Here is a 24,347-nt window from a genome sequence, read left to right on the forward strand (position 1 = left end):
CACCTAGCCATTCATACTCACATGCACCTATACATTCACACACATCCTCACATACCCACACAGCTCTACACATACTCACTTTCTTACACATTCACACACATACCTATAGACACATTCAAACACACCCATTCTCACATCCTCAAAAACACCTGTGGCCACTTACTCACTCACACACAAGGTCGATGCCAACTGCAGGGAAAAACGTGGTGTCAGCCGGGGTCTGGCTGGAGGCTCCCCCTGCCCTCGCCCTCTTTGTCCTGTCTTGTTTCTGCCCTCATGTTCTGGGGACCTTGAGACTGATGCACACAAACACACATGCCCATGAGAGAGGCCCCAGAATCTGGTGCACCTCCCAAAGCTCAGGCTGCAGTGGGAAGAACCCCTGGCCACTGAGCCAGCTGCAGGGCGCTGCCTCCCCGACCAGACACAAGCTCCCAGCACACACCCCTGCCCACTCCTCATCATCTGCTGGGAGGTCAGCGACCACACCTCTGCTCCCAGACCAGAGGAAACAACCCCAGAACCCAAGGGGCCAGGATGGTGACACACCTGAGCAGAGAGCCGGTGCCAGTGCACAGACAGGACACCTGTCACCACTCCATGGGACAGCAGGACTGATGTGCCCTGCACTGACCACGAGGACTCGAACCCCATGTGAGGCGAGTCCTGCTGGCTAATGCCGTGTGCAGGCAGGAAGATCAAAGCAGTGACACATCCCATGCGATGGGGTTGGAGATACTTATGCCTTGAATTTGAATGTTTTCTCTAAGGGTATATATCTATATATCTATATATATATACAGATATATATAGTTTTCAAAACACAACTTTTAGAAGAATGTTAATGAAATTCAAATCTGTATTCCAGAATATTCCAGAATTTATTGTATTTTCTTTTCTCTATTTTTTCACTACTGGTTTTTGTTGGGCTTTTTCCTGATTACAAAAAATGCATTGCTATGATGGAAACCTCAGGAAATAACAGAAATCATAAAGACTGTGATTTAAAGTAGGCCACTAAAGAGTAATGTTAAAAGTAACAGAATGAGACCGGGCGTGGTGGCTCATGCCAGCACTTTGAGAGGCCATGGTGGGAGGATCACTTGAGGTCAAGAGTTCGAGACCAGCCTGGCCAACATGTCTCTACTAAAAATGCAAAAATTAGCTGGGCGTGGTGATGTGCACCTGTAGTCCCAGCTACTTGAGAGGCTGAGGCAGGAGAATCACCTGAACCCGGTAGGCAGAGGTTGCAGTGAGCCGAGATTGTGCCACTGCACTCCAGCCTGGGTGACAGAACAAGACTCTGTTTCAAAAAAAAAAAAAAAAAAAAGTAATAGAACGGACGAAAAGCCACAATCCTCTAGAAACACCAAAGGAATGCACCCAGAAGTGGGGGTCTCACATAGCTTTATTGTGTACTGATAAGTACTCGTCTTTGGTTGCCACGGAAACATCAAGATGTTGGGATACAGAGTGTTGGGGATGTGAATTTCCACCTCCTGCTGGTTCCACACAGGCACCCATAGTGTATGGACCCCTCCATCCTACAAGGGGTGAGGGTGCCACACATCACTATGAACAACCATGTCGTCAGCACTCTTTCCCAGTCACCGGATCCCCACCCCTCCCTGGGAATCAGGCCACAAAGGTGGATTTTGTGGGAGAGTGGAGAGGAAGGTTCCAGACACCCTGCCACCCTCTTGTTCTCCACGGGGATGGCTTTCCATGGCTCTGCTACAGTCACTCCTGGAAGTGCTGCCTGACTGAATCCTCAGGGCACCCCGGCAGGATGGACGTGGTGTCCCCCCCACTTTATAGATGGGGAAACTGAGGCTTGAGATCTAAAGCAGCCCGCCCAGCCCCCAGAGCTGAGGAGGCCGACTCTGGCAGGAGTCACTGTCGGTGCATGGGCATTTCTTCCTGTTGCAGCCTGCTGCCCCTTCCAGACCAGGAGGCCTTCTGTGCGGGTTAGGAAAATGGGAACACCCAGGCCGATTTTCCGATCAGCAAAGCTCTGCTCCCTAAGGCTGATGGGCTTCTTAAAGACAAAGGAAAAAAGAACCCAGGATGCAATTAGCCCAAACAGGCAAAGGGACGCTGGTGGCCCAACTCCCTGGGACCCATGGCCCTCCTGGGCTGACATTTCTGCCTACAGAGGGGGCCTTCATAGGCCAAGGCAGGATGCAGGGGAGACACCAACTTGCCTGGTCCACCACAAAGGTGAGGGCCACTTCAATCGCCGTCTGTCCCCTCTTTAGTGCCCCAACGCGATGGTATGACCAATTCTGGGAGGATGAGAGCACCTCAAAGAACTCAGCAGGACGCACAGTTTCAATTCGGAAGTTCTGGAAGGCGAGGCAGGACAGGTGAGAGGTGCTTCTGAGGTGACTCCAGAAAGTCAGAGTTTGGGCACGAAGCTACAGGACTGAAACCCGCAGCCAGGCCAGGCCAAGGGGCCCCCTGGGGCTCAGCAGCCTCCACTAGCAGCAGACGGGCAGGCCAGGCCCTGGAACAGAGGTCTGATCACTATGGCCTTTGTCCTCACCCAGGCCACCCTCCCTACGTGGCCCGATGACCTGCGCTCCTGTTTCATCTCCCCGTGTGGCACCTGGGGCAGCTTGGAGCCTACCGAGGTCTCAACAAGGAACCAGTAAATACAAAAAAAGGACATCACGTCCCCTACAGCTAACTGCAAATGGTGACCATCCCAGCCCTTGTTTGATAACGTGGGCAAAGCAATGACTTCTGTAAGGACACCGAGAGGAACCTCACCTCTTTCTAAAACCTCCAACTCAGGGCCAGGGGCAGTGGCTCACGCCTGTAATCTCAGCACTTTGGGAGGCCGAGGCAGGCGGATCACGAGGTCAGGAGATCGAGACCATCCTGGCTAACACGGTGAAACCCCGTCTCTACCAAAAATACAAAAAATTAGCCGGGCGTGGTGGCGGGCGCCTGTAGTCCCAGCTACTCAGGAGGCTGAGGTAGGAGAATGGCGTGAACCCAGAAGGTGGAGGTAGCAGTGAGCCGAGATCAAGCCACTGCCCTCCAGCCTGGGGGACAGAGCGAGACTCCATCTCAAAAAACAAACAAACGGCTGGGCACGGTGGCTCACGCTTGTAATCCCAGCACTTTGGGAGGCCGAGGCGGGCGGATCATGAGGTCAGGAGATCGAGACCACGGTGAAACTCCGTCTCTACTAAAAAAATACAAAAAATTAGCCGGGCGTGGTGGCGGGCGCCTGTAGTCCCAGCTACTCAGAGAGGCTGAGGCAGGAGAATGGCGTGAACCCGGGAGGCGGAGCTTGCAGTGAGCCGAGATTGCGCCACTGCACTCCAGCCTGGGTGACAGAGCGAGACTCCGTCTCAAAAAAAAACAAAAAACAAACCTGCAACGCCACCCGGAAGGGCCTGGAGGCACTCACTGATGAGCCTGGAATTTCTCACGGGGGACTGAGAGGAGGCCAAGGCTCCTGCACATTTCCCCATCTGTCTGACACCCCTTTCCAGAACCAGAAAGCGTGCTGAGCTCGGCCTCTGTCACACAGGGTTCCAGGTATTTCTGGGGCTCAGCAGGGAGAAGGCCAGGACGTGCTCCCTGACTCTTTGCAGGGCAGGGGAAGAATGAATTCTCTGAGATCCCCAGCTTGGGGAAAAGGGGGCGGGAGAGTGGCGGGCAGAGACCTCCTCCGTATCCCCCTCTCCTGAAGCCCTGCCGCTGTGGCACCGTCTGCCCTCCAGCCCTACAGGGACTCTGCGGCGGGGCTGGTGTGCAGGTTCACAGGTTCTGGAAATGCCCCAGGATGCCTTGGCAGTGTCTGCCACAGACCCGGGAGCGCCACTAGAAACAGGACCCTTCTTCAGTCAGCCTGCATGGGGGCTCCTGTTGCTTTGGGGGCTGCTTTCCAGCAGCTGCGTCAGGCAACGACCCACCTCATCCCCCAGCCAGCACCTGAACAGGCACTCACGTCAGATGGATAGACCTTGTTGCTGAACTTGTCAAAAACTTTGATGGTGATTTCACACAGGCGGCCGGTCTCCAGCACCCACCTGTCACCAGGGTGAATGGTGAACCCTAAAATAGGCAGGGGGAGCCTGAGCACTCAGGCCTCAGGGGCAGCAGGGTGGAGGAGGATGGGACCACCACCCTCAGCACAGGGTCCCTCAGCATCCACATGGGAAGCCCCACTCCACCCACCTGGAGGCCCCACACCACCCACCTGGAGGCCCCACACCACCCACCTGGAGGCCCCACACCACCCAACTGCGGGCCCCACACCACCCACCTGGAGGCCCCACACCACCCACCTGGGGGCCCCACACCACCCACCTGCGGGCCCCACACCACCCACCTGGAGGCCCGACACCACCCACTTGGGGGCCCCACACCACCCAACTGCGGGCCCCACACCACCCACCTGGAGGCCCGACACCACCCACCTGCGGGCCCGACACCACCCACCTGGAGGCCCCACACCACCCACCTGGAGGCCCCACACCACCCACCTGGGGGCCCCACAATTATGGCCTTGGCCTCCTCCACGGAGAGGGACCTGTTGCTGAGGAACAGATGCCTGATGCCACCTTCAGCCCTGAGTCCTGAGCTGACCTCCCGAGGACCAAACCTGGACTCATCCCACTCTATCTGAACAAGTCTCCTTCAAACTCATTCCTGTCCTCAGTGGGTCTACACTCAGAATCCTAGCAGCTCTGTCCTCAACACACAGCAGGTCTATGCTCTGAAGTGATAATAGGTCTATAGTGTTCACAGTAGAACTAGTCTGAATCTTCAGGGGGTCTGTGCTCTGAGGAGGGATGGACATAGACTCCAAGAACGTGATGAATCTGGAAAAGGAACGCGTTGTCAAAGTTTGTTGATCAAACCCGAACACAAGGTTTGTCAGAATCTACCACAGCATTCCCTATCAGCACCTCCCACTGGGGTCAACGCTGAAGAAATAAGGGGTGTCCTGCTAGTCAGGGCTGGGGCTACCTGGAGACATGTCCCTGCAGCTTCCTACATCAGATCTGCCCATGTCCTTGTGAAAAATGCAGATTCTTGGCCCCTGGCCCAGGCTGTGTCTGCAAGAAGCCTGGGAAACTGCATTTTATCCACATGCACACGTGATGGAAACACTGACATGCAAGACCAGCCGCTGAGTCCACACAGGAACAGTGAGGCCCGAGAGATGAGGCAGCAGGCCCAAGAGCACAGCCCAGCCGAGGAGGGACCAGCAGCGCCCTCACCTCCCCGAGGCTGCCTGCTCCTGTCCCACCTCCCTGGCCTACCACCCAGCTCTGGGGAACGATTCTCCATGACTGGTCCCCAAGCCCTTGGGGACCGGACGGCACCACGTCTCACTCTCCCCGGATCCCAGCGTGGGGAGATGTTGGGGACGTGGTGTAGCCCGGAGTGTGGGCTGCTGGGCAGGCTGACTTCAGGGATCCTTCCCACGCAGCCTCCCACTTCAGCCTGCATTTACAAACGAGCCCACCGGTCCCCTGCACAAGAGCAATCTGCCGCCATGCTTCCATCTCCCCAGCATCTGCCGGTGCTGGGCCATGCTGTGATTTATTTCCTCGCCTGGTTACTCTAGGTGTCACATGTCGAATTGACCACAAATGCAGGACAATCCAGCTCCAACCTGCCTTGGTGTCTGGGATTTCTGTTATCATTCGGCTCAGGTGCAGAGCTGCCTGGAAGTTTGGGGGGCCTGACATGGCAAGGGACAGGAGGCTGTCAGAAGGGGACAGGGAACCAGCATCCCCTCAACATCCAACATGCGCCAGGCCCAGAGAGGGGCCCTGAGCGGATCAATCTGCCCAGCTGGGCATGGGATCCCCTCCAGCTCTGTTTCCCAGGGCAGGAGGCTGAGGCTCAGGTGGGTAATGTTCCCTGACTAAGGCCACAGGCAGGAAGTGACAAGGCCAGGACTGGAATCCAGGTCTCTGACTCTCCGGCTTGTGGTCATAGTTGTACAAAACACCAGAAACTGCAGAGCTGGTCCAGAAAGCTCTGCCTCCAGGAGGGCGACTCAGCTCTCAAAGGCGTCGGGACATGAGGACGTCTGCCTGGAGTCACCATGAGCTGAGTCCTGGAGAAGGTTGTGATGGAGGAACCAACATGTCCCCATCATCCCCTACGGCCCAGAGCTGGACTTTAATGGTGTAATGGTGGGCGGATCACGAGGTTAGGAGATCGAGACCATCCTGGCCAACATGTTAAAACCCCATCTGTACTAAAAATACAAAAATTAGCTGGGCGTGGTGGCTCACACCTGTAGTCCTAGCTATTTGGGAGGCTGAGGCAGGAGAATGGCTTGAACCCGGGAGGCAGAGGTTGCAGTGAGCCGAGATTGCACCACTGCACTCCAGCCTGGTGACAGAGCGAGACTCCATCTCAAAAAAAAAAGACCAGATGATGGTAAACTCCCCAACAAAGGACTTATAATTACAAAGGGGTGAGAAGGTGACTTCCCCAGATCAGAAGCAAGTGGAAGAATGGAGTCTCACTCCGGTGATATTCCTGCCAAAGACTCAGTGCTCAGAGCCTGGCCATGAGGGAACAGCAGATAAACCCAAAATGAGGGCTGCTCTACAGATAACCAGACTGTCCTCTTCACAAGTGTCATGGTGTCCAAAGTCAAAGCCCAGGAGACTGTCCCAGGCTGACAGAGACTAAGAGAAACAGGACACATGTGGCAGGTGACTCAGGGCTGGGATTTTTCTTTTTGCTGAAAGGGATAAAACTGGGACAAATGGCTGAGCACAGTGGCTCATGCCTGTAATCCCAGCACTTTGGGAGGCTGAGGTGGGCAGATAAGGAGGTCAAGAGATCAAGACCATCCTGGCCAACATGGTGGAACCCCATCTCTACTAAAAATACAAAAAGTAGTTGGGCGTGGTGGTGCACACCTGTAGTCCCAGCTACTCGGGAGGCTGAGGCAGGAAATTCGCTTGAACCCTGGAGGCAGAGGTTGCAGTGAGCTGAGATTGCACCACTGCACTCCAGCCTAGTGACAGAGGGAGACTGTGTAAAAAAAAAAAAAAAAAAAAAAAAAGGGCTGGGCCAGATGTGGTGGCTCATGCCTTTAATCCCAGCACTTTGGGAGGCCGAGGCAGGCAGATCACGAGGTCAGGAGATTGAGACCATCCTGACTAACACAGTGAAACCCCGTCTTTACTAAAAATACAAAAAAAATTAGCCGGGTGTGGTGGCACGCGCCTGTAGTCCCAGCTACTCGGGAGGCTGAGGGCAGGAGAATCGAACCTGGGAGGTGGAGGTTGCAGTGAGCCAAGATTGCGCCACTGCACTCCAACCTGGGCTACAGAGTAAGACTCTGTCTCAATTAAAAAAAAAAAAAAAAACTGGGACAAATGACCAAACTCGAGTGAGGTCTGAAGATGGTCGGCATCAGTGTTCGTTTCCTAGCACCATAACTGCATGGTGGCCGTGCAGGACAATGTCACTGATGGTCGTAAAGCACTTGAAAATCATCAGGGTGATGGGACATGAGGCTGGCAACCGGCTTTGAGGTGAGTGTGGGAAACCTCTTTTTGGACTGCACTGGCAGATTTTCTACAGGCCTGAAGTTTCTGCAAAAGGGAGACTCAAACATGAAAGTGAAACTTTAAAAAAAGGATCATGCTCTTTAAAAATCACATAGCAAAACTAGAGGCAAGCAGCACAGTCAGACCTGGGGCCTGCACCAGCACAGGCCAAGGACCCGTGTAGCTCTGCTCCTGCCCTGTCCCACAGGTGGCAGCACTCGCCGTGCAGCCAGTGAACCCTGGACTGGAGGCTTGTGCATCTCAGGAACTGATCTGCTCATTTTCTTTTCTTTTTCTTTTCTTTCTTTCTTTTTTTTTTTTTTTTTTTTGAGACGACGGAGTCTTGTTCTGTCGCCCAGGCTGGAGTGCAGTGGTACGATCTCGGCTCACTGCAAGCTCCACCTTCAGGGTTCACGCCATTCTCCTGCCTCAGCCTTCTGAGTAGCTGGGACTACAGGTGCCTGCCACCATGCCCAGCTTTTTTTTTTTTTTTTTTTTTTTGTATTTTTAGTAGAGACGGGGTTTCACTGTGTCAGCCAGGATGGTCTTGATCTCCTGACCTCGTGATCCGCCTGCCTCAGCCTCCCAAAGAGTTGGGATTACAGGCATAAGCCACTGCACGCGGCCAAACTGCTCATTTTCTAACTACAAGTAAATAGCCCTGGGGCCCGTGGCTCCCACATGAGAGTGCAGATCCACACAGATCTGAGTTCAGACTCCAGCTCTGCCCTCCCTGAGCTCAGACAAGCGGCTCGGCCTCTTCAGGTCTCAGACTCTATGACTACTCAATGGAGAGCACAGCAGTGTGCAAGCTCACATGGCTGCTGGGAGGATAACACAGGTCAAGAAGTTTAAGGCATCCACCTCACAATGGGTCTGTCTACACCACTGTGGGCGACGTAGCCTGTTACACCTGAGACCGGCGGGCACAGCCGGCCCATGCCCCAGCAGAAACCTGGCTGCCCTTTAACTGGTCCCCCAGTTATGAGGACAGAACATAAAGGTTCTGCTGCAAGTCCTGAGAGTGCAGAGGGAGGGGCCGGGCGCGGTGGCTCACGCCTATAATCCCAGCATTTTTGGAGGCCGAGGCAGGCGGATCACGAGGTCAGGAGATCGAGACCATCCTGGCTAACACAATGAAACCCCGTCTCTACTAAAAATACAAAAATTAGCCGGGCATGGTGGCATGCGCCTGTAAACCTAGCTACTCAGGAGGCTGAGGCAGGAGTATCGCTTGAACCCAGGAGGCGGAGGTTGTAGTGAGCCGAGATCGTGCCATTGCACTCCAGTCTGGGCAACAGAGAGACTCCAGCTCAAAAAAAAAAAGGAAAGAAAGAAAAAGAGAGAAAGAGAGAAAGAAAGAAGAAAAGAAAGAAAGAAGAAAGAAAGAAAGAGAAAAGAAAGAAAAGAAAAGAAAAAAGAAAAGAAAGAAAGTGCAGAGGGAGAGGGCCGACTTCTCACCCAGCACCCAGCACTCACTAGATGGACTTTGCCTCCAAGATCTGCCTGTGAGAGAGTTGTGTCTCACCAGATTCCTTCCCCTGGAGGTCAACACCCAAAAGTCAAATCAAAATCTTTTGCATATCATTCCCAAGAGGTGAAACATAATCAAAGGCTCTGAAGTTTGCTGTGGCAAAGGCAGGAAAGATCTGGTGCTTTGAGAAAGACCATCTTTAAATACCAGAGTGAGGACTATGATGGCAAACACAGCACACTCAGAGCCCAGAGGCACCATCTCTGTATGCCGTTAAAATACAAAAATAACAAATCAGATTTTACACATTTATTTCTGATTTCACAGCTCCCTTCCAAGGCTTCATGGCCTCAGGTGTAACCCTTGTGCTCCCCAGAAGCCTCTCCCATTAGGTCCTACCTGGAGTGGAGTTCCCTACCTCCCGTCTTCATCCTCACTGCTGCGTGCGTCGCATGGTGTCCAGGGGCCACAAACATCAGCAAGAAGTGTATTCCAGAGAGTGACTCATCCATCCCTCCTACTCCACTGAGGTCACATTAGATGACACAAGATCACCCTTCTCTGTCCTCTGGGCTCTCTTACCCTCCCTGGGCTCTATGGAGTTCGAGGCCATCAATGAGGCGTTGCTGACAATTGTAAACCATTAAGTGAGAAGGTCTCCTTTCCTCCTCTCGCTTCCCCATTTTTGCTGCACTGTTACAGCTCTCAGCTACAGACTTATCTACCTGGAATTCTAACTGTGATGGAAACATTGTGAGGTAGATGAGCTCATTCAACAGACCTGGGCTGGGCCCAGAACTGCTACCCAAGTGTTCTGTGCAGAGGGAAATGCTCTCTGTGCAGTTGAGTGCTATGGTCAGTGGCAAATAACTCCTAGGGACACATGAAATGTGGCTGTTGAACAGAGTGTTTCGTTGCACTCTAATTAATTGAATGGATTAATTAAGTTAGTTATAAGCAGCACCTCCGGATAGTGGCTGCCACACAGAAGAGCCCAGCTTCAGAGATATAAAGTTGAAGAAGACATGATTCTTCTACCCTGGTATTTCCTTGCAGAGTAGGTGTCTGCTCTGATCCAATCATCCACTTATGGGAGCTTCCTGGGCACAGGTACAGGGGCCAGGCACTCTGTGAGGCCTGGGGATGCTGCAACGGGGAGGACAGCATCCAGGTCGAGGGTTCCCAGCAGGGGCTGCACTTGTACACAGAGGTGAAAAGCACGAACCAGCAAACCCTGTCCAGACAGGATCACAGCAGCAGGGACAGAGGGGATGGGGACAACTTACTGTCTTCAGGAGCCCACGCTCATCTCCTCTGACCCTGGATCAGAGCCCGAGAAAGCACCTGGATTAGTGTGGGGCCCAACAGTCTAGACAGGGTGAGGATGAAACCCTTCTATGCCTGAGCTAGATCCCAGCCCAGCGATGTGCTTATCAGAACCTCTGGGAGGACTAAGATGGGCTGCCCAGGGCTGAGCTCTGGGATGACAAGGAATGAGGAGGCCTCAGTTCTTGCCCTGGCAGTGACCAGCCATGGGTAGGATTCACTCTCACTTAGATGGAGCACAGAAATCACTGTGCAGATGGCTGTGGCTGGATTCAGGTGATGATGGCATGCTGACTCTTCTGAACTTTAAAACCCTGGAATCCATCCTCCCCCTCCCATCCACACATGGCCTGGACACTCTTGTGACTTCCCTCAGCCCCTCTGTACTCCTCCCTCTTCAGGTCCAGCCAAGGGCCCTGAGCCCTGCCTTTTCCCATGGAGTCCATGGGTGGCTGTCTCAGAACTCCTAGAGCTCTTGGTCTTGGTGTCACTCATTTGAACATTTAATCCCTCCCAACAGATGTCTCTTCAGGCACCACTGGGAAACTGTTCTAGACAGCGAAGGTTCTTGGAGAATCTTACTATGAGAAACATGTTTCTTCTGGGGAAAGTGATATTTTTTTAAATTGAACAGTCTCACTTATTTTTGTTTTGTGGGGAAAAATTTTGACACCTACAGAGCAATCAAATTCTATTAAAACAAAGTGTGTCACACAGTATTCATGGTCAAAGGGATTCTGAAGCCATGATTTTGCCTCATGTGATATTTTATGCTTACTTCAACAAACACCTTGACTTGTTTCCTTGCAAAGGAGTTCAGAAGCAACAAGAACCTATTGCAATTAGTGGGTCCTACCAGGCCAAATGGGGATCGCCCTGCCCCTCAATGGCTGAGTTTATCTTTCTCCACCTCGCAATGCACACCCTCCTGGTCCTCCTCCTAAGAAGGAAGCCACGTCTCCACCCTGAGGCAGGGTCCCTGAGGAAGCCCCTTGTTTCTCCTTCATTCTATAGTCTGTGTTGCTCCACCACCCAGAAGCCATGGTTGGTGTAAGTAATGGGAGAGATTATCCACATGGAAATGGAACTACCTATTTTCAGCCACATTATCTGAAGTGGAATAGTAGACTTCAGTTGAGAAAGCTGGAGGGAAATTGCCCCAATTTGTCTAGAGTCTCCTCGTTTCTCGGAGTCCTCCCAGAATTAGGTGTGGGGCTTACTGTAGAAGGAGGCCCAGCCTGGCAGTCCTTGTGTTTACGACGGGGAGGGTTAATTCTGAGGCTTCCTGTAATAAAAAGGCTTGGGGAATGTGGAGACGTATAAGAATGAAGCATCAATGGGGGGACTCCTCCTCCTTGAAATCCTAAAGTGTTTGAGGAGCAAGGACTCTGGGGTTCCTGCAGTCTCTGTCCTGGCAAGTGTTCCACACAGAGGGGCTCAGGAACAGGATTAAAATCCCAGCTGATGCCAAACTCATAGTAGAAGCTTAGAGTCTCTCCCAGGAAGTAGATAGAGGTGGGAAGAAAGTGCATGGGATTCGGAATCAAAGGGTTAATCTAAACCTGTCACCTAATGGTAGTATATTTTATTCTATAGATCAAATAATTATTTGAATTTTGTAACAATACTCAAGACACGCAATTCTTGTTTAATGTATTAAAAACATTTAAATGTTTGGGAGATCGAGCTGGGAGGATCGCTTGAGCCCAGGAGTTTGAGACTGGCCTGGGCAACATAGCAAGATTCTTGTCTCTTAAAAAAAAAAAAAAAAAAGCAGGCCGGGTGTGGTGGCTCACGCCTGTAATCCCAGCACTTTGGGAGGCCAAGTGGGCAGATCTACGAGGTCAGGAGATCAAGACCATCCTGGCTAACATGGTGAAACTCTGTCTCTACTAAAAATACAAAAAATTAGCCGGGCTCGTGGTTCGCGAGCAAGTGCAACTGGACTAGTGGACACCATTTGCCTCCATCTCTCTTCGTGCCTGAATTGGGAACAGGAGGGTTTATTTTCTTGGGGCCTCGTGGGCTGCGTGCCTCTCGCCTGCCGAGTGTGAGTCCAGTGTCTGCCCACATGTGTCCCCATCCCTGAATATAAACTGACTGCCTCGCCTGGGCTCAGCCAAAGGGACAACAGCCATCCCTCTGATGACAAGTGGCACCGCAGCCCAGGCAGCCAGGGCAGTCGCTGCACTGAGTCACTTGCTCTGAGCCCAGAAGCTGCTGCTGGTTCTCGCGCTGCTTCCTTGGGGCGTTGGTTTGAGTGTGACTCTTGCCCACCCTACTGACTTTGAACCGGCCCCTGGTCAGGGCTGACCCTACTGGAGGCCCGGTCCAGCTGTGCTGCCTGGCTTCAGATGTGGCCTCCCTGTCCCAGGGCACCCCCCTGGGGCACTCCACGGTGGGGCAGCGAGGGCACAGGCATGGACGCTGCAAGCTCATCCTCCACTCGGCCCTCCCTCATGTTCCAACCGTGCTCCCTCCCCAGGCTGCCCGCACACACTCCACCCTGGAGGATGAGCTCACACAGTCCCTTTTTTATTGTGGTGCAATGCACATAACATAAAATTGACCATCATAACCATCTTTGAGTGTATAGTTCAGGGGTATTAGTACATTCACATTGTCATACAACCATCACTACCATCCATCTCCAGAACTTTTCATTTTCCCAAACTCAAACTCTGTCCCCACGAAACACTGACTCCCCATTCCTCCTCCCCCAGCCCCTGGCAACCCCCATTCCACTTTCTGTCTCCATGAGTTTGACCGCTCCAGGGACCTCATCTAAGGACAATCACACAGTATTTATTCTTTTGTGACTGGCTTGTGTCACTTAGAGTAACGTCCTCAAGGTTCATCCATGTTGAATTTCCTTCCTTTTTAAGGCTGACTGTAAGGATGGGTGCACCACATTCTGTTTATTTCTCCATCGATGGTCACTTGGGTTGCTTCCACATTGTAGCTGTTGTGAGTAATGCTGCTATTCATGTGGATGTACAAAGATCTTTCTGAGACCCAACTTTTATTTCTTTCCTATATATACCCAGAAGTGGGGTTACTGGACCATACGTTAATTCTGTGCTTAATTTTTGGAGGAACCACCATACTGTTTTCATAGCAGCTGCACCGTTTTTCATTTCCACCAATAGTACATAGGGTTCCAATTTCTTCACATCCTTGCCAACAATTGTTAGTGTCTGTTTTTTGATAGTAGCCATCCTAATAGGTGTGAGGTGCCAGCACAGACTTTTGCACGTGGTAGAATGAGTGGATAGAGACAACGTCTGATCACTGAAGCAAGACGACTCTTGGCAGCGGCTGCAGTTGGCTGGAGTGTCACTGTGGATTGGAAAATAATGTAGTATTTCTTTCTCTTTTTAAAATTTTACTTTAAGTTCCAGGATACATGTGCAGAAGGTGCAGGTTTGTTACATAGGTAAACGTGTGCCATGGTGGTTTGCTGCACCTATCAATCTGTCACCTAGGTATTAAGCCCTGCATGCATTAGCTATTTGTCCTGACGCTCTCCCTCCCCATCCCCCAATATGCAGATTCTTTTAAAGTACTCTATAATAATTTCCCCACATTATTTTCCCATTTGTCCTAACTAGCAGGATTTTAATGTAACAAAGCTATCCGACAAGCCACGGGTTTATGTCTACAAATGAACTCTGAGCAACACAGACGCATAGCACTGAGGCTAAATTGGTGGCTGTGATTTTTGTGTTTTTTAGAACACACCCTATTGTATTGGAATCCTGGAAATGAAAATGCTATTTCCCCTGTGAACAAAGCTTTCCATAGGGGAAACATCACTTGGGGAAAAATGTGGTGCTTCTGTCCAGGATAATGGATGTTGCAGCTGTGCCTGTGACTCCGTGGGTCTGCACTTTGCACATGAAATCTTACATCAGGCTGGGCGCAATGGCCCACACCCATAATCCCAGCACTTTGAGAGTCTGAGGAGGGAGGATCACTTGAGGCCAGGAGTTCAAGACTAACCTAGCCAGGCCTGGTGGTGTGTACCTGTAGTCCCAGCTACTTGAGAGGCTGAGGTGAGAGGATCCTTTGAGCCCACGAGTTCAAGGCTGCAGTGAGCTATGATCGCACTACTGCACCCCAGCCTGGGTGACAGAGTGAGACCTGTCTCTAAAAAAGAAGAAATAAATCTTAAATCAGTCTTTCCCTATGTCTTCTCCCCAGGATTCCTGCCCAGCTTGGAAACAGCACACAAGGGCACAGGGGAAGTGGTGGGTACACAGGGAAGGTCAGGAGCTTGGAGTCTGAGCTCTGGTCACCGTCCTTCCTGGCCATGTGGTCTTGGGGGAGCCAACTTCTGTTTCTTTGAGGACCACCTGTCCCCCCTGCTGCAGATGGAAGAGTGAGACTCACCTCACGTGTTTGTTGTGCAGAGTAAACGGCATAACTCACAGGCAGTCCCCCCAAAGGGGAGTTGAATGCAGCTGCTTGTCATTGAAGCGGCGCAGTGAGGCAGGACTCAGGGAACCAGGAACAGGGTCCTGGCTTGATTTCCCGGTCTTGCTGATACTTTTGTTTCCAGGTGCATGTTATGGTTTCCACTGTTAACTCACCCTCCTATGCCTGTGATCTCATTGGATCGTCCCAAGAAATTATCATAATGAGGACACACTTAGAAATGAGGCACGATGGTTCAGGCCTATAATCCCAGCATTGCTTGAGGCCAAGAGTTCCAGACTGGCCTAGGCAACACAGTGAGACCCTTTGTCTACCAAAAATTTTAAAAATTAGCCGGGCGTGGTGGCATGCATGTCCTATCTATTTTGGAGGCTGAGGTGGAATACATAAGGTGTCCACATTGGGCTGGCTTGCTCACCTTTCCTGCTGTGCCATCTTCCGGAAAGCAGCCCGCCTGGAGAGCAGGGACTAGCAGCCATTCTTCCCCACTCTCTTGGCCTTTCAGCTGCCTGTCCGTCAGGAGTCAGGTGCACTTCCCTGCCAGGCGTTCACCCTGACCTGGGGCGCTCAGTTCACCCTCTCAACCTCGTTATCCAGAAAGGAATCCAGCCCTGGATTTTTATGAAAGTCCCTTTTTCAGGTTGTTGTTGGTTACAGACGTGACCTTGTTTCTCATCTAGAAAGTCTAAGGAAGCAGAAAGAGAAACATGAGTCTGGAGAGGCCCCCCAAGGAGAAGTCAGTGAGGGGCCACGGTGGAGAATTTCCTTCCAGTCCTCCCAGTCATGGTTTGCTCGCAGTTGAAACAACTCTGTAGCTGCTTATAAATGATAAGGGGGGAGTGTGTGTTGTGTTTTGATGTGTGTGGTGTGGATGTGCTGTGTGTAGTGTGTTTTTGATATGAGTGGTGAGTGTGGTGTGTATGATTCGTGTATATGTGTGTGGTATATATGAGTGTGCTGTGTGTATATTGTGTGTGGTATGGTGTGTATGTGTGTAGTGTGTGGAGGGTGTGGTGGGTGAATGTGTGTGATGTGCATGTGCATATGTGTAGAGTGTATGTGTGTGGTGTGGTGTATGTGATATGTTTGTGTGTGGTACAGGTGTGGTGTGTGTAGGTGTATTTGTGGTATGGTGTGTATATGTGTGGTGAGTGTGGTGTGTGAAGTGTATGTGAATGCATGTTTTATGGTTGTGGTATGTGTGGTAGGTGTGTGGTGTGAGCAGTATGGGTGTTGTGTGTGTGTGGCATATGTGTACATTGTGATGTGTGATGTGTTTGGTAGGTGTGTGATGTGTGTAGCGTGGGTGTGGCGTGTAGGTGTGTGCATTGTGTGATGTATGTGCATGTGTGGTGTGTGCATGCAGGTGTGTGTGTGTGGGTGTGTGTGGATGTGGAGTGGCGGGGGTGTGTGGTGTGTGGTATGGTGTGTGATATAGGTGTATGTGTGTGGTGTTTGCTGTATGTGTTTGTGTGTGGTATGTTGTGGGTGTGGTGTGTAGTGTGTGGTCTGAATGTGGTGTGTGGTGTGGTGTATGTGTATGTGTGTGGTATGTGGTGTGTGTGTGGTGTAGTGTGTGTGGATGTGGTATGGGTGGTGTGTGTGGTGTGTGGTATGTGTGTGGTGTGTGGTTGTGAGTGTGGGTGTTGGTGTGGTGTGTATTGTATGTGTATGTATATGGCGTGTGGTTTGGCATCTGTGTGTGCTGTGCAGTGTATGTGTGTGATATTTGTATATATGTATGTATGTGGTATGGGTGTGTGCTGTGGGTGTGTGATGTGTGGTGTGTTTGGGTGTATATGTGTGTGTTGTGTGTGTGGCATATGTGCATAGTGTGTGGTTTGGGTGTGGGTATGGATGGTATGTGTGTTTTATGTGTGTGTGTGGTGAATGTATATGTGATGTTTGTATGCATTGTATGTGTATGTGGTGTGTGTGTGTGTGGCACAGGTGCATGGCGTGTAGTGTATGTGTGTGTGGTGTGTGTGGTATGTCTGTGTGGTGTGTATGTGTGTGTGGTATGTGTGGTGTGTGTATATGTTTGTATGGTGTGTATGTGTGTGTGTGTGGTGTGTGTGTGTGGTGTGTGTTTATGTGGTGTGTGTGTATGTGTGTTTGTGTGGTGTGTATGTGTGATGTGTGGTGTTTGCATGGTGTGTGTGTGTGGTGTGTGTGTATGTGTTTGTGTGGTGTGTGGCGTGTCTGCATGTGTGTTTGTGTGGTGTATGTGTATGTGTGTTTGTGTGGTGTGTGCATGTGTTTGTGTGTGTGGGGGGTGTGTGTGTGTGTGGTGTTTGTGTGGTCTGTGTGTGGTGTGTGTGTATCTGTGTTTGTGTGGTGTGTGTGTGGCATATGTGTGTGGTGTGTGGGTTTTCCCAGAATCATGTGGGGGCTGATTCTCCACCCCAACCCAGCTGCTTGCAGAGGTCCTGGTGGCTTTGCCTGGAGCAGACAGAAGGGTGCCCTGGTGTCCCTGGGCAGCTTTGGTTGACTCAGATGGGGTCAGGGTGTCCTCGTGGGCGAGCAGGTTCCTAAGGGCTGCAGGGGCCACTCCAGGCCGTGGCGCAGGAAACCTATATGGGGCCAGCTGCTGCACAGGACCTGAAAAGTACACCGAAGGAGGGTCGCAGGGCTGGCCTTGGCCAGTGGGAAGGAGTGGAGGGGTAGCCACAGCACAGCAAGTGGGGAGTGGCAGGCAGAGGCACTGGTGATGCTCAGAGCTGGCCTGCCAGGAAGATTTTTTTTTTTCCTTGTGTCGCCCAGTGGCACAATCACGGCTCACTGCAACCTCCTCCTCCCAGGTTCAAGAGATCTTTTCACCTCAGCCTCCTGAGTAGCTGGGACCACAGGAGCGTGCCACCGTGCCCAGCTAATCTTTTGTATTTTTTGTAGAGACAGGGTTTTGCTATGTTGCCCAGGCTGAACTGGAGCTCGTGGACTTAACCAGTCCTTCCACCTCAGCCTCCCAAAGTGCTGGGATTACACGCGTGAGCCACCGCGCCTGGCCTGTGGGGAGGATTTTAGGTGATGCTCATGCAGTCCTGTGCGAGCTGCCCAGGTTGGAAAGGGGCTGCTGCTCTGCAGAGACGTCCATGGACGGCCCCTGTCCCAGGAAGTTGAGGCTGTAGTGAACTGGGATCCCGCCACTGCACTCCAGCCTGGATGACAGAGCAAGACCCTGTCTCAAAATAATAATAATAATAATTTCAACTTTTGCTTTAGATTCAGGCTGCACATGTGCAGGTTTGTTACATGGGTATATTGTGTGATGCTGAGCTTTGGGATACGAATGACCTCATTACCCAGGTACTGAGCACAGTATCCAATAGTTTTTCAACTCTTGCTCCCCTCTCTCCCTCCTCCCTCTAGTAGTCCTCAGTGTCTATTATTGCCATCTTTATATCCATGAATACTCAATATTTAGCTCCCATTTGTAAGTGAGAACATGTGGTATTTGGTTTTGTGTTCCTGTGTTAATTCACTTAGGATAATGTCCTCCAGCTGCATCCACGTTGCTGCAAAGGACATGATTTTGTTCTTTTTTATGACTGTGTAGTATTCCATGGTGTATATGTACCATATTTTCTTTATCCAATCCACCATTAATGGACACCTAGGTTGATTCCATGTCTTTACTATTGTGAATAGTGCTGCGATGAACATGTGAGTGCACATGTCTTTTTGGTAGAATGATTTGTTTTTTTATTTTTGAGACAGCATCTTGCTGTGTCAGAGATGTGATCATAGCTCACTGCAGTCTTGACTCTCTGGGCCCAATTGATCTTCCCAATTCAGCCTCCCAAGTAGCTGGGATCACAAGCAGGCACCACCATGCCTGGCTAATTTTTTAAATTTTTTTTTGCAGAGACAGGGTCTCCCTCGTTGTCCAGGCTGGTCTCAAACTGAGCTGAAGCGATCCTTCCATCTTGGCCTCCCAAAGTGCTGGGATTACAGGCATGAGCCATCGTGCCTGGCCTGGTAGAAATATTTTATTTTGGATAGATACCCAGTAATGGGATTTCTGGGTCGAATGGTAGTTTTAAGTTCTTTGAGAAATCTCCAAACTGCTTTCCACAGTGGCTGAATTAATTTACGTTCCCACCAGCAGTGTATAAGCATTCCCTTTCTCCTCAGCCTCGCCAGCATCTATTGTTTCTTGACTTTTTAATAATAGCCATTTTGACTGATGTGAGATGGTGTCTCATTGTGGTTTTGATTTGCATTTCTCTGATGATTAGTGATGTTGAGTATTTTTCATGTTTGTTGGCTGCATGTATGTCTTTTTTTTTTTTTTTTTTTGAGGCGGAGTCTCACTCTGTCGCCCAGGCTGGAGTGCAGTGGTGCCATCTCCGCTCACTGCAAGCTCCGCCTCCCTGGTTCAAGCCATTCTCCTGCCTCAGCCTCCCAAGTAGCTGGGACTACAGGCGCCCACCAACACGCCCGGCTAATTTTTTTGTATTTTTAGTAGAGACGGGGTTTCACCGTGGTCTCGATCTCCTGACCTCGTGATCCGCCCGCCTCAGCCTCCCAAAGTGCTGGGATTACAAGCGTGAGCCACCGCGCCCGGCCTTGCCTAGTTTTTTAAACCTGCTGTTCTTGTGCAGGCATGGTGGCTCATGTCTGTAATCCCAGCACCTTGGGAGGGCGAAGCAGGAGGATCACTTGAGCCCAGGAGTTCAAGGGTGCAGCAGGCCAATCATCACAGCTGTTAATGGCCACTGCGTTCTAGCCTGGGCAACAGAGTAGAAACCATCTCTAAAAACAAACCACAAACACTACCTAGCACTGACGTCCTGTGACCCCTCCTTGCACTCTCCACCTTTGTGTAAAGTACTCTGTGTCCACAAAGTCTTCCTCTTATTCTCCCTCTAGTTCGCATTTGGTTGTAAAGCCTCCATGCCCCTTACCAAAGCATAAAGGGCCCCTTAAAGTCTGAGGCCTATGTTTGATCTTCCCCAAATTCCCTCATAAATAAAGCAACATTCTGGAAATAACAGCCAAAAGATATTATATTGAAAACTGGTGATTACTGCTGTGTTCACTGTGTCAAACAAAGTCCATTTTTCTGGTCTTGGATCTCCAGAGCTATGAGGACAAAAGTCTCTCCCCTCTCCAACAAAGGAAACACACTGAACTCCCCAACAAGCATTCTCTTTTTCCTTTTGGGATAGAGTTTCACTGTCGCCCAGGCTGGAGTGCAGTGGCGCGATCGTAGCTCCTGCAATCTCTCCTCCCAGTTCTCCCGCCTCAGCCTCCTGAGTAGCTGAGATTACAGGCGTGCACCACCACACCCAGCTAATTTTGTCTTTTTAGTAGAGATGGGGTTTCGTCAAGTTGGCCAGGCTAGTCTCGAACTCCTGACCTCAGGTGATCTGCCCCGCCTCAGCCTCCCAAAGTGCTGGGATTACAGGCATGAGCCACCACACCTGGCCCCAAACAAGCATTCTCTAAACTCCTGTAAGGAATGACTTCACATTCCCTCAGAGAATGTCAACTTCCCGAAATGCATCCCAAGAGTTTCCAGAGTTCCTGCCAGAAGTGCCCACACAGATGCAAACTTCTGACCCCTGAAACCAGAGATGGACCCAACTCACTTGTTGCACATCAGCAGCACTCCCAGCTCCTTGACATTGTGGACCAAGAACTTCCAGAAGCCACTGGGCACCATGTGCTTTCTGTTTTTTTTTTGCTCCTATAACCATGTTGGGCATCAAGATCTGGCCCTTGAACCTTCTACAAACCCTGTTGTCAATGCCTCTGGGTTTCCGCCAGTTACACTGAAGGAAATCATACACAGGTGGGTTAGCATCTGTGCAGAGTGCCAACTGTTCCTTAGAGGAGGGGAAAAAAGGACCAAATGAAAAGGAAGTATGCCACACAGTAGTTGCCTTTGGTAACAGGACTTCACTATTTCCTTACATGCTTTTTTGGTGGGAAAAACCAGGAGCTCGTGGCTTTAGCCACTAGGAATGCAGGCACCCCTGCCATTCTCACTCCCAAGAAATGGAGACACCAAAGGGATGCGAGGGGACTGTGTAGATACTGAGATGGCGAGCACAGCTGCAGACACTGCTCTCAGCACCTGAGTTTTCTTGTCTATAAAACAGGGATCCTGCTATCATAAGGCAACCCAAAATACATGACACAAATGCAAAGCCCTCTAAACACATCACAACAGCCAAGTGTCCCTTTTCATTAAAGTTTCACTTCACACATCAAGAGACATACGTACCAGCACTAGGGCACACCAGGGGAGACCTGTATTTCTACAGAAACCTCTTCCACAAACCAGTTCACTGGTCAAAGATAATCCTGACTAGGTGATGTCAGAAACTGGCGGCCTGTTGTAAACTCCCTTCTTCACCCCGCACCCATTTCCATCCCAGGACCACATACCTTAATTTTGACATATCGGTCTGACTGGTGCCGGATGAACTTCTCGGTTCTCTTTTTGACGATTTTGGGCTTCAAAAGGGGTCTGAGGGCGGCCATGGTGCCTTTTGGGGAAGAAGCAGCCCCAGGTGAGGAAGAATCCTGGAAAGAGGCTTGGAAGGAGGCTTTCCCGCCCAGGGACTGAACACTGTTGCAGAGTGTCTTCCAATCGCCAGCTACCGAGCAGAGCAAGCTGGGAATGGAATGGGTGCCTCTGCCAGGCTTGCTTTCCCTCCCTTTCCGAAGCTGGCAGAATACTAGGCACTCTCCAGACGCGATCCCAGGAGGTGAAGGGTCACCTCACCCACTCAGAGCCCAAAGAATGCCAACAGCTGAGCAAACCAAAACTGACCCCAAGACACTCTGAATTTGCAAGGGGCAGCAAATCCCACCCCACCAGTGTCCGAACCCCCAGATGGTCCTTCCGGTAGTACTGGCCTTGACCATCTACTGGAATTGGAGTCTCAGTTTCCTCACCTGTAAAATGGAGATGACATTGTGTGCTGAATGCCTGCAGTGCCTGTCACAGGGTAAACGTCCAATAAAGAAAACCTTCTAATTCCCTAGGGAGCTGCTGCGCTACCACACCCCCCAACACACACAAAACCATCATATCCCTCTAAGGATGCCTCAAACCTGGAGATCTTCCAGTACCAACTCACACCTTCCTCAGTGTGGTCTTCTGAGCCATTCATTTATTTCCTACAGCAGCACCCCTTCTGTTCTCTTCGCAGCCATCAACTGGTACAGAGTGGGTACTCAATGAACCATGTATTCAAAACAACTTTGCCTTCTGGCCCGTGATATCCTCGAAGGCAAGGGGGAAGTTTCATCTTTATATTCCCAGAGCTCCTGACGATCAGAATCGCTGTTAACAACTGAGTGAGCTGATCTGCACCCCATCTTTTTTTTTTTGCAGTCCCACTACAGCACCCCTAGGGTCACAGACTAGAAGGAAAGGAATGTGGGGCCATGACAATGAATGAATGCACGTGGGCCAACACCAGTAAGCACGGTATAAACCAAAAATTAAATTCTAAGCCCCCCACCCAACTGAATGGACTCCTGCTCTTGGCCAAGGGCATTCCAAAGTTAACCTAAAAAACTAGTTCAAGCCATAATGGCAATGCAGGGTCGAACTTGCCTCATTATGCCTTTCTCCCCGTGGAATTCAGGCACAGCTGACCAGCATTAGCATTAAAAGAGATCCCAAGACTGACAAAACAGACTTTGTAGCAATAAGACACCAAATTCCAACCTGACTCTAGTATAGCATGACAGATTGCAGGCCCAGAAAGAAACAGAAGTACTTTACCCAAAAATATATTTCTTTGACATATTCTGACATGACCCTGTAAAACTGCCTCTTGTGGGGACAATCTACATTCTGTAGTGAATCCTCCTCCCTTTCCAGGTCTCCCTGAGCCAGGAGAGACTACACTAAGAGTATGGCACCTTTTCAGGCCTGATAAGAAACATTTACAATTTAGTCTCTTTGAAGCCCGCTACCTGGAGGCTTCCTCTGCATAAATAAGAACTCGGTCTCCACAACCCCTTATCTGAACCCAAGCATTCCTTTTTGTTGATTCCAGGTCTTTAGACAAACTCAATCAATTGTCAAATCTACCAATAGCCCGGACCAGGCCCCCCAACACACCCCCCTAAAATGTACAAAACCAAGCTGCACCCCAACCACCTTGGGCACATGTTCTCAGGACTTCCTGAGGGCTGTGTCACAGGCCATGGTCACTCATACTGGACTCAGAATAAGTCTCTTCAAATACTTTACACAGTTTGACTCTTTTCGTCAACAAACGCAAAGCCCAACCACCGCCCCAGCTGCCTACTTCACTCTGTTCGTGTACGCACTCCAGCAAGCCGACAATACCCACAGACACAGCGTGGTAGGGAAGGCCTCCTTACCAGGGGACCATAGGGCCAGATGAAGCCTGCAGGAACGCAGATGGCCACGGATTAAGACTCACCCAGGCCGGGCGCGGTGGCTCACGCCTGTAATCCCAGCGCTTTGAAAGGCCGAGGCGGACGGATCACTTGAGGTCAGGCGTTCGAGACCAGCCTGGCCAACATAGTGAAACCCACTCTCTACTAAAAATTCAAAAATTAGCCAGGCGTGGTGGTGGGCGCCTGTAGTCCCAGCTACTTGGCAGGCTGAGGCAGGAGAATCTCTTGAACCCGGGAAGCGGAGGCTGCAGTAAGCTGAGATCGCACCACTGCACTCCAGCCTGGGAAGCAGAGTGAGACTCTGTCTCAAAAACAAACAAACAAACAAACTCACCGAGCAGGAAAAAGGAGCACCGAGGAAGAGGGGATGAGAGCGCGCGGGGGCTGATGGGAGGTAACCTCTGGGTCCTGACAGGGAAAAGGCAAGCACTTCCGGCTCCGGGTCTTTAAAAAAAGATATGTCAAAGAAACAGTGCGGCAGAAATGCAGAATTTAACTGTTTTAATAGAGATTAATATCTGAGAATATAAGGGAAAATTTGTCTTACCTGCCCTTGGCACTAGGTAGAAATTTGGGATTCTTTCTGAGTTGAGACCTGGTGTAGGGAGGAATCTACTTCCGCCAGAAGTTGAAGCCAATCGTTCTAGCGTTTGGGCTATTTCCGCCCTTGTTTCCTCTACTCCGAAGTGCGCCTCCTAGCGGTCGGGAGAGAACAAGACCGACTTCCCAAAGTTCCCTCACTGAATTTACATAGTAAATAGTAATGAGACCGGAACCGCTAACATACGGTGGGGTTCATAGTGTAGCAGGACGAGTCGCAGACAAAACTCCTCAGACACCGGATTAAAGGAGGAAGAGGTTTTTTTATTCTGCCAGGAGGGCAGACTCGTGTCTTAAGAGCCGAGCTTCCCGGAAAAGAAATTCCTAGCCCTTTTAAGGGCTTACAGCTCTAAGGGGTCTACGTGAAAAAGTCGTAATAGATCAAGTAAGTGTGAGGAACGTGACTGGAGGCTACATACATCAGCTAACAGAACAAAAAGTTTTACAGTGCTTTCTCATACAATGTCTGGAATTTACAGATAACACCAGTGGTTTTGGTCAGGGGTTAATATTATTATTTTAACCACCAGGGCCAGGTGGTGGCGCCAAAGTCGTCTAACTACTTATTT

General features: G+C 50.7%; 2 protein-coding genes and 1 non-coding gene across 28 annotated transcripts; all 3 read right to left on the reverse strand.

The window, feature by feature from the left end:
• Positions 1-1,390: 1,390 nt before the first annotated feature.
• Positions 1,391-23,754, reverse strand: LOC129471014 (nuclear pore membrane glycoprotein 210-like). Of its 26 annotated transcripts, XM_063630251.1 has the most exons (7): positions 23,726-23,754; positions 23,140-23,622; positions 21,181-21,281; positions 9,440-12,329; positions 3,965-4,071; positions 2,205-2,345; positions 1,391-2,038 (listed from the first exon to the last, which is right to left on the reverse strand). In XM_063630251.1, exons 4-7 carry the CDS (start codon positions 9,531-9,533, stop codon positions 1,772-1,774), a joined length of 609 nt encoding a protein of 202 aa, XP_063486321.1. In that variant the 5' UTR covers positions 9,534-12,329; positions 21,181-21,281; positions 23,140-23,622; positions 23,726-23,754; the 3' UTR covers positions 1,391-1,771. The 26 variants fall into 26 exon arrangements, 1 of the variants encoding a protein (XP_063486321.1); XR_010118493.1 differs by lacking the exons at positions 1,391-2,038; positions 2,205-2,345; positions 3,965-4,071; positions 9,440-12,329; positions 23,726-23,754 and adding exons at positions 12,862-13,686; positions 14,374-14,496; positions 15,203-15,469; positions 20,379-20,561 and having other exon boundaries at positions 23,140-23,562; XR_010118499.1 differs by lacking the exons at positions 1,391-2,038; positions 2,205-2,345; positions 3,965-4,071; positions 9,440-12,329; positions 23,726-23,754 and adding exons at positions 12,862-13,686; positions 14,350-14,496; positions 15,203-15,469; positions 20,379-20,615 and having other exon boundaries at positions 23,140-23,562.
• LOC134735418 (histidine-rich glycoprotein-like) lies at positions 15,477-23,518 on the reverse strand. The gene is made up of 2 exons (XM_063630227.1): positions 23,513-23,518; positions 15,477-17,385 (listed from the first exon to the last, which is right to left on the reverse strand). The coding sequence occupies exon 2, from the start codon at positions 16,934-16,936 to the stop codon at positions 15,566-15,568; it is 1,371 nt and encodes a 456-aa protein (XP_063486297.1). The 5' UTR covers positions 16,937-17,385; positions 23,513-23,518; the 3' UTR covers positions 15,477-15,565.
• Positions 21,363-21,506, reverse strand: LOC129471754 (small nucleolar RNA SNORA7). Its single transcript, XR_008653715.1, has one exon. It is a non-coding gene; the product is annotated as a small nucleolar RNA SNORA7 (small nucleolar RNA).
• Positions 23,755-24,347: the final 593 nt, after the last annotated feature.

This window comes from Symphalangus syndactylus, chromosome 21, assembly GCF_028878055.3.
Source record: "Symphalangus syndactylus isolate Jambi chromosome 21, NHGRI_mSymSyn1-v2.1_pri, whole genome shotgun sequence".
In the NCBI taxonomy this organism is placed as follows: Eukaryota; Metazoa; Chordata; class Mammalia; order Primates; family Hylobatidae; genus Symphalangus; species Symphalangus syndactylus.

What these genes read in the sequence shown, in the direction of transcription:
- LOC129471014 (XM_063630251.1), bottom strand. Translation starts at nt 9,533, where the DNA reads ATGGATGAGTCACTCTCTGGAATACACTTCTTGCTGATGTTTGTGGCC. An exon ending in ACAAGGTCTATCCATCTGAC is followed by an intron (nt 2,346 to 3,964) that starts GTGAGTGCCTGT and finishes CTCGCCTTCCAG; the next exon opens with AACTTCCGAATTGAAACTGT. An exon ending in TCACCTTTGTGGTGGACCAG is followed by an intron (nt 2,039 to 2,204) that starts GCAAGTTGGTGT and finishes TTTGTCTTTAAG; the next exon opens with AAGCCCATCAGCCTTAGGGA.
- LOC134735418 (XM_063630227.1), bottom strand. Translation starts at nt 16,936, where the DNA reads ATGCAAACACCACACATCACACATACACACCACACAAACACACATACA.